Source organism: Danio rerio, chromosome 24, assembly GCF_049306965.1.
Source record: "Danio rerio strain Tuebingen ecotype United States chromosome 24, GRCz12tu, whole genome shotgun sequence".
Taxonomy (NCBI): domain Eukaryota; kingdom Metazoa; phylum Chordata; class Actinopteri; order Cypriniformes; family Danionidae; genus Danio; species Danio rerio.
This window is the reverse complement of record NC_133199.1, coordinates 40,246,849-40,264,177: the sequence shown is the minus strand read 5'-3', so window position 1 is coordinate 40,264,177 and position 17,329 is coordinate 40,246,849. Positions and strand designations below refer to the sequence as shown.

Sequence of the window (17,329 nt, the reverse complement as noted above, 5' to 3'; positions counted from 1 at the left end):
TTTTAACGGATAAAAAAACACATGCATACATACATACACGTAAAGTCTTAGCCCCTATTTATTTTTCTTTTTTAAATATTTCCTAAATAATGGTAATCAGAGCAAGGAAATGTTCACAGTATGTCTGATAATATTTTTTCTTCTGCTGAAAGTCTTATTTGTTTTATTTCGGCAAGAAGAAAAGCAGTTATTAATTTTTAAAAACCATTTCAGGTCAATATTATTAGCCCCTTTAAGCTATATTTTTTTACAACAGTCTACAGAACAAACCATCATTATACAATAACCTGCCTAATTACCCTAACCTGCCTAGTTAACCTAATGAACCTTGTTAAGCCTTTAAATGTCACTTTAAGCTGTATAGAAGTGTCTTGAAAAATATCCGGTCAAATATTATTTACTGTCATCATGGCAAAGATCTAATAAATCAGTTATTAGAAATGAGTTATTAAAACATATATTTAGAAATGTTTTGAAGAAATCTTCTCTCTGTTAGACTTTGTTAAAAAAAAATATATATGGGGCTAATAATTCAGGGGGACTAATAATTCTGACTTCAACTGTATGTAATAAATCCAGAGAAATTAAAATTTTTCAAATGGTCTTAATTTTTTGTGTATAACTTTTGGTTAACACCCGGTTTCGTTTGACATCAGAGTATGGTACGTTTAGCTAGTGTGAGGGTGCTTTCACACATGGTTCAATTGCCTGGACCGTACCAAAGTTTGATTGTCCCCAATTGCCACCTCCTAGGTTGGTTTGTGTTCACACTCTCCTTTTTCCTTCTGAACCCCGATATGCTTGCGTCATGGAGCTGCTGTTTTGTTTACAGCCATTACTAGGTGATACAAGGTAATACCCACCTCTGAGTCTAAATAATCCAATAAATATATGCAGTTATTGGAACAGTAACGTTACACTGAGATCAAATTTGAGAAGCGGTTGATGTTTTAACTGGCTGAAATTACTATTACTGACTACATAATGTTGAGTCCTAACATCAACGTTAAAGATCTGAACTTCCCATCACTACTGTGCATCTAACCTCAGAAGCAGCCTTGCACACATATTGTACTTAAGGCTGCTGTTGTAGGCTGTTGTATTTGAGTTTGAGGATGGGTAGATAGTAGTGGTAGATGATAATGTTCATGTGTCCTCTGAATACATTTCAAAAAATGAATGACTGAGTTTTTATTATACAATATTTATTTTGTTGATTTTGAATCTTGCACCTAACAAATATCCTTATTTAGAAAAAAACAAACTAATACTGAAAATAATAAAAACTAAACTAAAAAACAAAATCATTTCAAAATATAGAAACTAATAAAAACTAGTAAATCTGCCTCTAAAAACTAATTAAAACGAACTGAATTTGAAAACTAACAGCCAAAACGAAATAGAAACTAAAACTAATGAAAAATCCAAAACTATTAAAAACCTTGGTCTGCAGAAGCTTCTAGAGGAGACAAGCAAACATTATCACTGTGCTTGCAGTGGCTCAGGTCCGCTTCTCACCAGTATGTGATACACAGACACACACAAACACACACGAATAAACAATATGAAAAACAATAGTTTGTCGTACTGTTGACGGTTCACTTCAGTTATTAGCTAAATGTACCGTACTCTGACATCAAATGAACCCAGGTGCGGACCTAAAGTGCTAGTGTGAAAGAATCCTTACTCTATAATGGTTAAACTTGGCAGTGACTCTGTGGCTCCTGGTCAACTAAAACATTGCATATTGTCAACAATGCATATCTTGTGATGTGACTAATGCAGATGCGGACATTGCGATATCGATGCTGAAACAATATATTGTGTAGCCCCAATATTTACCATCATTTTCAATTAAATAAATCAATCTCTGATTAACAAAGCTACTAATTTCTGTCAAAATAAATACTAATCAAAACCTTCAATTGGCAGCGTATGCAAATATAAAGAAAGCTTAATTCATAACATCTATTTAAAATATTTTTCAAATACTAAAAGTACAGAGTAACACATATTCAGCAAATAACCATAATAAAACTAAAACTAAAGCAAATCTTAACTGCGACACAGACTACTCGCAGACACACTCAATTTTCATACATTATCAAGAGTAAATGTTTCTACTCACACTATTATCTGCTTCCTTTGAATCTTTCTAAAGCACATGTGGATGTCAGAGATGTAAATGTAAATTACCAAAAACATCAAGCACTTCTAATTGGCTTAAACAGTTTGATTGACATGCATTCTATCCAATCAGAGTCCACCAAAGCTTGACTGACAGGACAGATGTTTGCAGCTGTGCTCCTCGGTGCAAATAGCATGGGGGTCAACAATCCTCGAATACCTTTCTAGTGAGAGACGTAATCAAGAATGTGCATTTACAAACCAAATACATTTATCAGTCTGCCTATATTTGCTTATGAATGCAGAAAGAATGGCCACACGATGATCTCAGCATCAGTGATTCCCGCATCTGTCTCTGTGGGCATCAGGTTAATGGCTTCACAATGATTGTGAATTAACCTCATTTTCCTTTAATAAATACATTAATTAGCATGACAGCATCAACAGTGACAGCTCTCATTGATTGAGAACTGTGTGTGTGCGCGTGTGTGTGAACAGAGAGGGAGATTTGCTATTGACTTGATAACAACACAACAACAAAAGTGTTTTAATGTGCTATTGAGTATGTGTGTATGTATGCATGCATGTGTGTAATTTCAATACATATTAGTCTTAGTAGTGTTTAGTTATGAGATACCATTATAATTTCTATCAATAGTTTTTACACTTCGCACATTTTTAAAAATTGCTTTCATTTTATTTGAACATTTTAGCAATTCAGTCTTTTGTGGGCTTGTCATTTATTAATGTTGATATACTATTTTATTTTTATATCTAATTTTTTTGTCATTTTATTTTATTATTTTATTTCTAAAAAATTATTTAATGATTTTATTTAATTTATTTTTTATATTAAATTATTTTATTTTTTTATTTTATGTTTTATTTATTTATAATTTTTTATTATTATTTATAATTTTTAATAAATTAAATTCATTCATTCATCCATTCATTTTCTTTTCAGCCGCAACATATCCCTGGGAAACACCCATGCATACTTATTCACATACTACGGCCAATTTAGCCCACCCAATTCACCTGTATCGCATATCTTTGGACTTTGGAAACGGAAGCACCTGGAAAAACTCACGCCAACACGGGGAGAACATGCAAACTCCACACAGAAACGCTAACTGACCAGCCAAGGCTTGAACCAGCGACTTTCTTGCTGTGAGGCGAACGTGCTACCCACTCCACCACTGTGCAGCCTTCAAATTAATTTTTTATTACATTTTTTTTATTAAATTATTTTATTTATTTGTTTTATTTTTTTTATTTAAGTATTTTATTTATTTTTCTTTCATTTTTATTAAATCATTTTATTTATTTTTATTTTATCTTTATATAAAATGATTTTTTATTCCTTATTTTGTTTTTTATTATATTATTTGATTCTATTTTTTGTAAATTATTTCTTTTACTTTTTTTTTTTAATTTATTTATCTTTATTATTTTTTTAATAAAACCTATTTTTTATTTATTTATTTTTTTTTTTAGTTTTTATTTTACTTTTAAAATTATTTTTTAATAAATTATTATTTTTTTAATTTTTAGTTTATTATTTTTATTCAATTCATTTATTTATTTATTTTAATTTTATTCATTTATTATCTTATTTTATTTAATCTTTGTATATTATGATGGATGGATGCATATATTTCCCATTTCATTTTTTACAAGGGTTTAAGCTAAATAATGGTTCACTTCAAATGCATATAGTCATAACATTACACAAATACAGTGTGAATGAATACAGTCTAATTTTTATTTTGTTAATATATTGTTTTCATTATAATGCAATCGTTATGAATATAACTTTAATATTAAGCTGTTTTCATACATCACGTCTTTCTTTACATCATTCTTTACATACATTTTAAATATAACAAATGTTATGTTTTGACAAAATTTGAGACAATTATACCACCTATGGATGGGGGTGGTGAGAGCTTGATCATCGTGTTTATTGACTTATAACAAATGTTGTTCGTTCTTACATGCCTTTATTTTTAACTCTAGCAAACAATTAAAATCCTGAAAGAGACACAAAGCTGTCAAGAATTGTCCAAAAAGTGCATATTTAGAACTGAAATCAAGGACTTGAAAGCAAATGCTCAATGACCAAATATCAACGTTCAGCAGACAGAAACGAGACGGTATTTCAGTCTGTTAACCTGCCATCCTCCATGAGTCATTCCTCCAGCCTCCAAGTCGAGCTGCGCTTTGCTGTCAGTGTGCGTGTGTGTGCGTGTGTGTGTGACAGCTCCGTGTAGTGTCAGTCCTGTGGTTCAGTAAATACACCTCACACCATAAGACTGGTGTCACACACTTGAGCTTTGCCACAGACAGTTACAGCTTTTGGTGCGTCACACTGTTGTGGGTTCATACACAGGTCCACGTCGTGATCCTGGAAAGCCGGATTCACAGAAAGCATCTAGGGGGTGAGTAAGTAGAGAGTAAATGTTCATTTTTGGGTGAACTATCCCTTTAAGCACTAGCCTTTTTGCATTAAGAGCTGCTGCAGCGTCAATCTGTGTATTATTGATCCAGCTGTCATGCGGATGCCAAACTGTTCACCTCGGATAAAGACTGCTGATCGATTGATCAGAGGAGGAAAATGTTTATCCAGGACTGACGTCTTGGGGAATAAATGACTGTTGAGAGTGTGAGGGACATAGCGATTTCATTTAAAGTAATTAAAGGGGATAGTTCACCCACAAATGAACATTTTCTCACCCTCAAGTAGTTTCAAACCTTTATCAGTTTCTCCTTATTTTTCTAAATATCTTCTTAACAGAAAACTTTTGTGAAAGTGAAGCTTGAGTAAATGATGGCAGAACTTTCCGTTTTAGGTGAACTGTCCCTTTAAAATACTGCAGTCTTCAGAGACACATGATCCTTCAGAAATGATATCATTCAGCTGATTTTCTGCTCAAGAACATCTATTATTATTAACAGCACTTTTTTCATTTAGATATTTTCCAAAAAAAACACACACACTAGTACAGTGTTATATTTCCAATTTGCTTTGATAGAAAACAGTGAAACACTACTGCTGTGTCTTAATTTGCATACTATCCGTCCTAAACAGTATTCAAACATAAAATTAGTATGTCCAAATTAAAGCAAAAGTTGGTGAAAAGAGTATGCCAAAAGTTCCCGGATGATGTACTTTGAACATTGGATGTGAATTTGATTAGAACTACAAACTCAGGTAAAAAGTGTAAACAAACTACAAACATGGCGGACGTGAAAGACTAACCAGCAAGTAGAGAGCAACCCAGGTTTATTCCGAATATGTACACCTGTATACATTTCAGAAGAGCGCCAAATACATCCCAGGAGCAATGGTTTTTTTTGCAGTTTTTGTTTTCGCGAATCCACCAGAGGCCGTAATGTATGCTTTTTGAGATCTCAAATTTCTCTCATGAGTGCCATTAACACCTGCTCTTCTTGCATAAATTCACCAGAGGCTGCTGTTGACTGATTGACCAATTGACTTGACCCACCCACCCCCTCCCTAAACCCAACCGATAGTGCTTTTAAAGGCATTGATTGACCCGACCATTCCCTTCCCTAAACCCAACCAACAGTGTTTTCAAACACCGACAGACCCACCCACCCCTTCTCTAAACACTGATTGACTCGCCCAGCCACTTCCCTAAACACAACCGATTGACCCACCCACCCCTTCCCAAAACACAACCGATTGACCCACCCACCCCTTCCCAAAACACAACCGATTGACCGACCCACCTCCCTAGACCCAACCGACAGTGTTTCCAAAAGCACAGATTGACCCACCCACCCCCTTCCCTAAACACAACCGATTGACCGACCCACCTCCTTCCCTAAAACCAACCAATTGTGTTTTCAAAAGCACCAATTGACCCTCCAAGCCACTTTCCCTAAACCCAACCCACAGTGTTTTCAAAAGCACCGATTGACCTGCCAAACCCTTCTCTAAACTCAACCGATCATGTTTTCAAAAGCACAGATCGACCCGCCCACCCCTCCCTAAACCCAACTGATTGACCCGCCCAGCCACTTCCCTAAACTCAACCAATAGTGTTTTCAAAAGCACAGATTGACTCACCCACACCTTTCCGAATAACAACCGACTGACCCACCCACCTCCTTCCATAAAACCATCCAATAGTGTTTTTAAAAGCATCAACTAACCCACCCACCTCTTTCCCTAAACCCAACCCACAGTGTTTTCAAAAGCAACGATTAAACCGCCCACCCCCTTTCTCTAAACCCAACCCACGATGTTTTCAAAAGCACAGATCAAATCGCCCACCCCCTTTTCTTAAACCCAACCCACAGTGTTTTCAAAAGCACCAATTGACCCGCCCAACCCCTAAACCCAACCGGCAGTGTTTTAAAAAGCACAGATTGACCAGCCCACCCCTTCCCTAAACCCAACCCACAGTGTTTTTAAAAGCACCGATTGACCCGCCTACTAGCTTCCTTAAACCCAACCTACGGTGTTTTCAAAACCACTGACTGACCCACCCACCCACTCCCCTAAACCCAACCCACAGTGGTTTCAAATGCACTGATTGACCTGCCTACTTCATTCCTTAAACCCAACCGATGGTGTTTTCAAAAGCAACGATTTACCCGCCTACTGCCTTCCCTAAACCCAACCAGATTCTAAAAGTTGATTAAGCATTAAGTAAATAAAGCACAGCAAAAAAATCTTCAGAGCAGTAGTGTATCCTGCTTTAATAAGCGCTTTATGTCAATATTTTAACCTCTAACAGGACTGGATAGCGGATAACAAGAAACTATTTGTTGAAGAGGGATTCGGGGATAGGGAAATGACCCTCAGGTTCATTTGCACATCAGCGCCTGTTGAAGCCGTGCATTTCTCTCCAGACACGTCTACAACATCCACTGGGTCCTCCAGGAAGACACTTCACTCCAGGACGCTTCAGGGCACAACTGTCCCAGCTATAAATGCATTTTTAATCGGCCCGGTATGAAGCGTCTAAATGGCAACTAATTAGAAAATGTTGAATTTTTAACATAATCTATTCATTATTGATATCCTTTATTAATATTCAGACCTCACGCAGGCAATGTGAGAAAATCCAAGTGCTATACAGGTTTTGTTTTAGTCCTGCATGCCTTGAGCATATCAGTCCACTGAGGGCCAATTTAAGAGGAGCGAGCCAAGCGTTTCCACATGCCAGACGCTGTCAAAGAGCGTACAATCTAAAAGATGTTCCTCATATAAAGGAATATGCAGCACAATGTTTCCAGGCACAGAGAAAACCAGAAAAACACTGAGATTCTTGATCAAAGCGATCGCAGTAATTTCAAGTTGGACTATTGGTTTATAATATTATCTTTTAAAAATTCATTCACTCATTTTCCTTTGGCTTGGTCCATTCATTTATCAGGGGTCACCACAGCGGAATGAACCGCCAACTTATCCAGCATATGTTTTACACAGCAGATGCCCTTCCAGCTGCAACCCAGTACTGGGAAACATCCATCCACACTCATTCACACACACACACACACACACACACACACACACACACACACACACACACACACATACATACATACACATACATACACATACATACACATACATACACATACACACACATACACACACATACACACACATACACACACACACAACGGCCAACTTAGTTTATTAAATTCACCTAGAGCCCATGTGTTGTGGTGGGAACCAGAGAACCCGGAGGAAACCCACATCAACATGGGGAGAACATGCAAACTCCACAAAGAAATCCCAACCGACTAGGGACTCAAACCAGTGACTTTCTAACAAACAGTCCTAACCATTGAGCCACCGTGTCACCCCGACTAGAAAAGTTCACTCGATTCAATTTTAAAAATTTGGCAGCGAGAATTGTTTTTACAGTGCACATTATTTTTGACTGTTACTATGTCGGGTTACAAATACACTCTGCTTACTTACTGCGCCAGTCAATACTTGCCACCATGACACTGTACTGTATGTCAAATCATAGAAAAATCTGGCTGATATTGTGTAGTGTGAATATGTCATGACACTTCAGCTTGTACAATAGGTCTGTCACATTCAGCTTCTGTAGAACTGCCAAGTTAGATTATTAAAGCTCCAGCTACACTCATCTGGATACATTTGAAAACACATTTCTTTTGTTTTATTTTATAAATATATTTTTTAAATGTAATGTTTTTTAAAGAAAAGTTTTGTTGAATTAAAAAGTGCACCTATAAAGCTGTATTTTCCTTGTTTTTACACATAAAAAAAATTGTGGCTAAGAAATATTTATTTGGTGTGGTCAGAGATAAATTTAGTAAACCCTTAAATTTGAGTCCTGAAAAGTGAAATAAAAACTGATTGTATTGTGACACAGCCCATTTGAACACAACACACACAAGAAGTTCAATGAATGAGAAGGCATGTGGACATAACACAACATCTAAATCTAGTCATTTAGCATGTCAAAGTGAAATTTAAGCAAAATATATTTTCCCAACAAAAAAAGTGTGGCAAGTGAAAATGGCGAGTGGCTAGTGATGTTGGAAATCTACTAGCCACAGTGGCTGGTGATCAAAAAAGTTATTGTCAAGCCCTATATATATATATATATATATATATATATATATATATATATATATATATATATATATATATATATATATATATATATATATATATATATAGACACACACGCACAAACACACAGTTGAAGTCAGAATTATTACCCCCTACCCCCCACCTCCCCTTAGATTTTATTTACTTTTTTAAATATTTTCCAAATGATGTTTAACAGAGCAAGGACATTTTCACAGTATGTCTGATAATATTTTTTCTTCTGGAGAAAGTCTTATTTGTTTAATTTCAGCTACAATAAAAGCAGTTTTTAATTGTTTTAAACCCATTTTAAGGTCAAAATTATTAGCTCCTTTAAGCTGTATTTTTTTGTCGATAGTCTACAGAACAAACCATCATTATACATTGACTTGCCTAATTACCCTAACCTGCCTTAACCTAACATAGTTAAGCATTTAAATGTCACTTTCAGTGTCTTAAAGAATATCTAATCAATTATTATTTACTGTCATCTTGGCAAAGATAATATAAATCAGTTATTAGAAATGAGTTATAAAAACTATTATGTTTAGAAATGTGTTGAAAAAATTCTCTCCGTTAAACAGAAATTGGGGGGAAAAAAATAAACAGGGGGCTAATAAATCAGACTTTACCTGTATGTATAAGTTATCTTAAATTACTGGGTTTTACAGTTTATAAAAAAAAAATAAATAAATATATATATATATATATATATATATATATATATATATATATATATATATATATATATATATATATATATATTATTTTTTTCATATAAACTGTAAAACCCAGTAATTTAAGGTAACTTAAACCATTTGAGGAAACAGATTGCAACAATCTACTTAAGTTCAAAAACAAATCTTCATAAGTACTGCAAACTTAATCTATTTGAGTAAATGAAGCAATTTGAGCACAGTAAAACCAAATAAATGAAGAGGTCAAAACAACTGATTACTGTAAAACCCAATAAGTTAAGACAACTCAAACAGCTTGAAGAAACCGATTGCAACAAATCATTTGAGATAAAAAAAAAACTAATCTATAAGAGTACTGTGAACTTACTCCATTTGAGTTGGTGTGATGAGGTATTTAATTGTGAAGTTTTTTCCTCGCCGCTGTCACCACTGGCTTGCACGGTTCGGGATCTGTAGAGCTGCGCATTGATGGAATTGCTCTTTAGTGTTTGGACTCTCAGTAGTGATTATTAAACCACACTGAACTGAGCTAAACTGAACTTAAACACTGAAAACTCAACTGACACTACTTTACTATGATCTTCTATGTGAAGCTGCTCTGACACAATCTAGATTGTAAAAGCGCTATACAAATAAAGGTGAATCGAATTGCATTGAATTAACTCATTACCTTCTAAGAGTTCAAAACTCTTCAAATGAGTATAATTAACTTTAAGTAAATTTTGATTTACAGTTTAGAGTTGACTGTTTTACAGTGCAGTGTTTTCTGATGCTTTTTAGGTTTTGCTAAGTGTCGATGTAACAATTTAGTTCTGCATTACATCTACGAGGATGTTTTGAATGACTAAATTAAGGAAACTGAACTGGAAATTTAAATGCATTTAATATAAACTGTGTACACATTAAAATAAATGTTAAAAAGTAAACAGATAAACAAATTAAAACAAACAATTCAAGCTATTAACGAATGTGCAGATGTATTAACAACACTAAATTGATTTAAACACTGATTTAAAACATTTTTATTTCTTTTCATTTTTTATTCACCATGCTGTAGCACTCGATAATCCCTGATTTGCATTGCAAAGTGTTCAGTCGCACAAACAAACATCTCAACACTTATCTTTGATGTTCTTCTTACTGAGGTTTCCCACACTGAAACATCTCAAACTGAAAATGTAACAAAATCTAATAGCTACATTACTAAATTATAATGCTAATAAATAATAAAATTCTTAAGAACTTTTGATCTTTCTTGCAGTCTGAGGTTCCCTTTGTTTGCTTTACTTTGAGTACTTCAAATGCATTTCAAATGCAGTGCTGTTTCTTTAAAAAAAAAATAAATACATACATACATACATTTCAAATACCTGTTATCACAGTCCACACAGCCCAACAACAACAAAAATCAGAATTTTCCAACTAAGCATGGATGGAAAAGTCAAAGCATAGGCAAAAGGTTGCAATTTCTAATATATCCCTATCCTAAAAGTGCATGTAAAAAGGCTAAATGGCTTGACAAAATCATGCCCAGGATGCTCTGTAAGCTTTTTTTAACACCATCTCTTCTTTCTATCTGATCGTGTGAAAGGTATCTCCCCTCTGGAGATCTTTCAGTGCCAAAAACAAGAGATCCAGACCAGCTCCCCTCAATTCTCACATCTCAAAGACCTGCAGAAATCTCTCAATGTCAGTGCACTGCATTCACGTGAATGAGTTTGTCTTAAGGGCCGACTTCCAGGAAATGCGTCGAGGCTATGAATAAATAATCTGCCATATAGTTTCCACAATAAGCACTTGTTGAGATCCTTCAGAATTATTGCATAAGCTTTAATGCTGAGCGTGACTCCCAGTGAGACATGATGGATATGAAATGCTTCACCGTTTATAGAGCAGGTAATGTGTTCATATTTTTTTCATCAATTCTACGGCATTTTATGTCACGTGTTGTTGAGTTTTATTGCATATACACTGAAAAAAGTGAAACTATACTGTGGCTTTCATTCAAAGTACATTTTTATATTGGTAAAAAAATATATGGTTTCTGATTTTAAGTGGTTATATTCTATTTGCCTTAAAGCAAAAACAAACCCACTAAGAAAAATCAAAAGCATTCGTGTTTCTCAAAGTAATATTTTTACTTTAAACCAGCAGTTTCAATTGAGTTAAAACTATCATTTAAGGGAAATAGATCAATTTAGCTGTAACAAAAGACAGTAAATGTGTTTTTTGGTGGGTCCAAAGTAAAATTATACTTTTATCTAAGGGTAAAACAAGTTCTGTTGTATCCATGTTGTACTGAAAAAAATAAAATAAAATAAAAACTAATTCTCAGATCTCAGAAAATAAGGGTCCTACACTCACAGAAATAAAGGTGCATAAGCTGTCACTGGGGTGGGACCTTTTCAAAAGGTACAAATTTGCACCTAAAAGGTCCATATTAACACCTCAAGGGTACATGTTAGCACCTTAAAAGTACAAAAGTGTCGCTCTTAAATTTTTTAGGTACTAACATATACAGTTTTTTACTTTTTTAAATATTCCCAAATTATGTTCAACAGAGCAAGTTTTCACAGTATGTTTGATAATATTTTTCCTTCTGGAGAAAGTCTTATTTGCTTTATTTCGGCTAGAATAAAAGCAGTTTTTAAGTTCTTTAAAAACATTTTTGGGACAAAATTATTTTCCCCCTTCAAGCTATTTTTTTCTCGATAATCTAAAGAACAAACCATCGTTATACAATAACTTACCTAATTACCCTAACCTGCCTAGTTAACCTAATTAACCTAGTTAAGCCTTTAAATGTCACTTTAAGCTGTATAGAAGTGTCTTGAAAAATATCTAGTCAAATATTATTTACTGCCCTTAAGGCAAAGAAATAAAAAAATAAATCAGTTATCAGAAATAAGTTTTTTAAACTATTATGTTTAGAAATGTGCTGAAACAATCTTCTCTCTGTTAAACAGAAATTGGGGGAAAAAAATAAACAGTGGCGTTAATAATTCAGGGGGGCTAATAATTCTGACTTCAACTGTACATTTGAGGTACCCATATGGAAACTTTAAATACAAGCATGTAACTTCTGAAAAGGTACCACCCCAGTGTCAGCTTGCGTACCTTTATTTCTGAGTGTATCATACACCTTTATTACCTTTATTTCATAATAAAAATCTATGTCGTACCAAAGTAAAAAAAAAAAAAAAACATTGTCTCAGATCTCAGAAATTAAGTCAGATCTTAATTTATAGTAAACAATCTGTCATTTTTGTCTTCACCACAATAAACTCATTCATTCATTTTCTTTTCGGCTTAGTCCCTTTAATTTCATTCCTCACAGCGGAATGAACCACCAACTTATCCAGCACGTTTCACACAGCGGATGCCCTTCCAGCTGCAACCCATCTCTGGAAAAACATCCATACACGCTCACACACTATGGACAATTTAGCCAACCCAATTCACTTGTTGTTACGATAACCAGCGATCATTCACTGGAGATCGCTGGTTTCCTCTATCATCATTCACTTCACTTCCGCATTCCCCAGGACTACATTTTCATACATGCACTTCTCCCAATCACGCACGCCTGGTCACTCATCTTCCTGATTACATCACCAGCTGAAACCTGTTACAGAGACTGATTACACACAGTATTTAAGCAGCACACACACTCATTCACATGGCCGAGTCTTGTTTACTGTATAGTGACATTTCAACGCGTTTCTCCCTGTCTTGTTTCTCCGTGTCTGATCCTAGCTTTGTATCCTAGTATTCCGTTTTAGCCGCCTGCCTTTCGACACACTGCCTGTTTACTGACTTCGACTCTGGATTTGCCCGCACATACCTGTTCATTCCTGTATTGACCATTGCTTGCCTGACAAAGATTAAACCTGCATATTGGATCCTACCTTCTGTTGTGGTGTCACTCCCCGGCGTTACAGAAGACTCGGCCGCAACATGGATCCAGCGGGTATTGCAATCATGCGTCTGCGTCAGGAAGCACGGTCCATAGAAGAGTATGTGGAGGATTTCATCAATCTGGCACATTTGACAACATTGAGTGAGTTATGTCTCATGATCTTTTTTCATGGAGGACTGTCTGAGCCATTGTACTCGACAATGAGATTGCACGAACCCAATGAGACATTAGAACATTATATTGATTTGGCCTTAAGAATGTCTGGGTCCCCCTTCACTGTAGGAGAGGTGGAGGACACCCCTAAATCTTTTTTGGGGGGGGGCAAAGGACAGCAAGACGCGCCAGCCGCGGGGCTTGCAATCCCCTCTACTGACAATATTATGCTTGCATCTCCAGTACTCCTGTCCCCTGTTCACCTGCCTAGACCTCAGCCAGCTCACAAGATGGCTGTCTCCAGTTCCCCATGTCACAAGATGGCTGCCTCCAGTCTGCCATTTCACAAAATGGCCGCCAACAGTCCAGCTTACAAGATGGCTGCATTCGGTCTTCCAGCTAACAAGATGGCTAACACCAGTTCTCCATGTCACAAAATGGCCGCCAACATTCCAGCTCACAAGATGGCCGACTCCAGTCCTCCAGCTCACAAGATGGCCGACTCAAGTCCGCCAGCTCACAAGATGGCCGACTCCAGTCCTCCAGCTCACAAGATGGCCGACTCCAGTCCTCCAGCTCACAAGATGGCCGACTCCAGTCCTACAGCTCACAAGATGACTGCCTCCAGCCCTCCAACTCACAATGTGGTAAGCGCCAATCTGCCACCAGCTCACAAGATGGCTTCTTGTTCCGAGTCCGTTCCTGTCCTTGTTCCTGTTCTAGTTCCTGAAATGCCATCAACTGAGCCCCCAGAATGGCCACCACCACCTGAGTTGCCAGAGCTGATGCCACCACCAGAGCTGTTACTGCCAGAGCTGCCACCGCCACCTCCAGAGCTGCCACCGCCACCTCCAGAGCTGCCACCGCTACCTCCAGAGCTGCCACCGCTACCTCCAGAGCTGCCACCGCTACCTCCAGAGCTGCCACCGCTACCTCCAGAGCTGCCAGACCCTCCAGAGCTGCCAGACCCTCCAGTGCTGCCAGACCCTCCAGTGCTGCCAGACCCTCCAGTTCTGCCAGACCCTCCAGTGCTGCCAGACCCTCCAGTGCCGCCGCCGCCTGAGCTTCCTGAATGGCCGCTTGAGCTTCCTGAATGGCCGCCGCCTCCTGAGCTTCCTGAATGGCCGCCGCCTCCTGAGCTTCCTGAATGGCCGCCGCCTCCTGAGCTTCCTGAATGGCCGCCGCCTCCTGAGCTTCCTGAACGGCCGCCGCCTCCTGAGCTTCCTGAACGGCCGCCGCCTCCTGAGCTTCCTGAACGGCCGCCGCCTCCTGAGCTTCCTGAACGGCCGCCGCCGCCTGAACTCCCTGAACGGTCGCCGCCGCCTGAACTCCCTGAACGGCCGCCGCCGCCTGAACTCCCTGAACGGCCGCCGCCGCCTGAACTCCCTGAACGGCCGCCGCCGCCTGAACTACCTGAACGGCCACCGCCTCCTAAGCTTCCTCAATGGCCGCAGCTCCACGCTCCAGGCCCTCCGCAGCTCCACGCTCCAGGTCCTCCGCAGCTCCACGCTCCAGGCCCTCCGCAGCTCCACGCTCCAGGCCCTCCGCAGCTCCACGCTCCAGGCCCTCCGCAGCTCCACGCTCCAGGCCCTCCGCAGCTCCACGCTCCAGGCCCTCCGCAGCTCCACGCTCCAGGCCCTCCGCAGCTCCACGCCCCAGGCCCTCCGCAGCTCCACGCCCCAGGCCCTCCGCAGCTCCACGCCCCAGGCCCTCCGCAGCTCCACGCCCCAGGCCCTCCGCAGCTCCACGCCCCAGGCCCTCCGCAGCTCCACGCCCCAGGCCCTCCGCAGCTCCACGCCCCAGGCCCTCCGCAGCTCCACGCCCCAGGCCCTCCGCAGCTCCACGCCCCAGGCCCTCCGCAGCTCCACGCCCCAGGCCCTCCGCAGCTCCACGCTCCAGGCCCTCCGCAGCTCCACGCTCCAGGCCCTCCGCAGCTCCACGCTCCTGGCCCTCCGCAGCTCCACGCTCCAGGCCCTCCGCAGCTCCACGCTCCAGGCCCTCCGCAGCTCCACGCTCCAGGCTCTCCGCAGCTCCACGCTCCAGGCCCTCCGCAGCTCCACGCTCCAGGCCCTCCGCAGCTCCACGCTCCAGGCTCTCCGCAGCTCCACGCTCCAGGCCCTCCGCAGCTCCACGCTCCAGGCCCTCCGCAGCTCCACGCTCCAGGCCCTCCGCAGCTCCACGCTCCAGGCCCTCCGCAGCTCCATGCTCCAGTCCTGCCCCCGCTGCATGGTCCTGGCCCTCCATCCCTCCCCCTGTTCCGCCTCCGCTCCACCTCCCACCTGAACTGTATTTGGAGCGTCTGGAAGCCGCTCTTTAGAGGGGGGGCTATGTTACGATAACCAGCGATCATTCACTGGAGATCGCTGGTTTCCTCTATCATCATTCACTTCACTTCCGCATTCCCCAGGACTACATTTTCATACATGCACTTCTCCCAATCACGCACGCCTGGTCACTCATCTTCCTGATTACATCACCAGCTGAAACCTGTTACAGAGACTGATTACACACAGTATTTAAGCAGCACACACACTCATTCACATGGCCGAGTCTTGTTTACTGTATAGTGACATTTCAACGCGTTTCTCCCTGTCTTGTTTCTCCGTGTCTGATCCTAGCTTTGTATCCTAGTATTCCGTTTTAGCCGCCTGCCTTTCGACACACTGCCTGTTTACTGACTTCGACTCTGGATTTGCCCGCACATACCTGTTCATTCCTGTATTGACCATTGCTTGCCTGACAAAGATTAAACCTGCATATTGGATCCTACCTTCTGTTGTGGTGTCACTCCCCGGCGTTACACTTGTACAGCAGGTCTTTGGACTGTGGGGGTAACCAGAGAAACCGGAGGAAACCCACGCAAACGCAGGGAGAACATGCAAACTCCACACAGAAAAGGCAACTGAACCAGTCGAGGCTCGAACCAGCGACTTTCTTGCTGTGAGGCGATAGCACTACCTACTGCGCCACTGCGTCGCCACCACAATAAATTATTTTGATTTAAAATTAATTACATTTTAAAGCTTAAAAATTACACTGTATATTATACATTAGACTTAAAATTATACTTAGAGAAAGACAAAAAACCTTTGCTGTAACAAATACAGTTTTTTTTCAAAGTTGCCTCAATGTATAATTTTTTTTATTGTAATAGCAGATGATTTATTTTCCTTGAGGATCTTTAGCATGCGACACACACAGATAAGCATGCATGTACATTTGGAGAGAGCGAGACGTTTGTCTTACCTTAAAACTCCAGTAATGTGGTTGCTAGAATAAGAGAAAGAGACAGAAAGGAAAGTGTAATGAGTTATACTGCATGTTTACATCCATGAGTCCATAAGCTCCACAGAAATGTGTGTGAAACGCTTAAATTGATGGTATCTGAAGCAACATGCACTGAGCAGGTGCCAGGAATAAACGGTTTCTAGCCAAAATTAGCCCAAAATGAGTCATACCCAAAGAAAATTCTGACTTAAGGATACTTTTATTCAGCCGGCAAGTTTTTTTTTTTTTGGACTGGAAATAGCACATGCTTCTCCCAAAAGACAATACGACGATGTAAAAGAGGCATCATTGCAGAGGAAAAAAAAAAAAAAAAAAACATTTCTCAGATTTAATTTATCTTTGAATAAAAAGTGTCAGTCGGAATTTGCCATGGTTATGAATGATTTTGGGCTTGACTGTATACAGCGCATCTGGAAAATATTGATATCACCTCACTTTTTAAACATTGTCTTGTGTTACAGCCTTTTTACAAAATGGATTAAATTAATTTATTTCCTCAACATTCTACACACACTCTCCCATAATAACGATGTG

General features: G+C 39.4%; 1 protein-coding gene across 25 annotated transcripts in view; it reads right to left on the bottom strand.

Moving 5' to 3' along the window:
* Positions 1 to 17,329, bottom strand: part of srcin1b (SRC kinase signaling inhibitor 1b) — a 133,522-nt gene that overhangs the window by 68,177 nt on the left and 48,016 nt on the right. For 14 of the 25 annotated variants that reach the window (XR_012399187.1, XR_012399190.1, NM_001423741.1 and 11 more), the window contains one exon: positions 16,754 to 16,777. The exons of 10 other annotated variants lie outside the window; for them this stretch is intronic. Coding sequence is in view for 11 of the 15 variants with exons in the window: in NM_001423741.1 (NP_001410670.1) it covers positions 16,754 to 16,777 (24 nt within the window). In the remaining 4 variants the exon portion in view is untranslated. Of the gene's footprint in view, positions 1 to 9,802; positions 9,894 to 16,753; positions 16,778 to 17,329 lie in introns of those variants that run through there. One more of the 25 variants, XM_073940549.1, reaches the window with a different exon arrangement.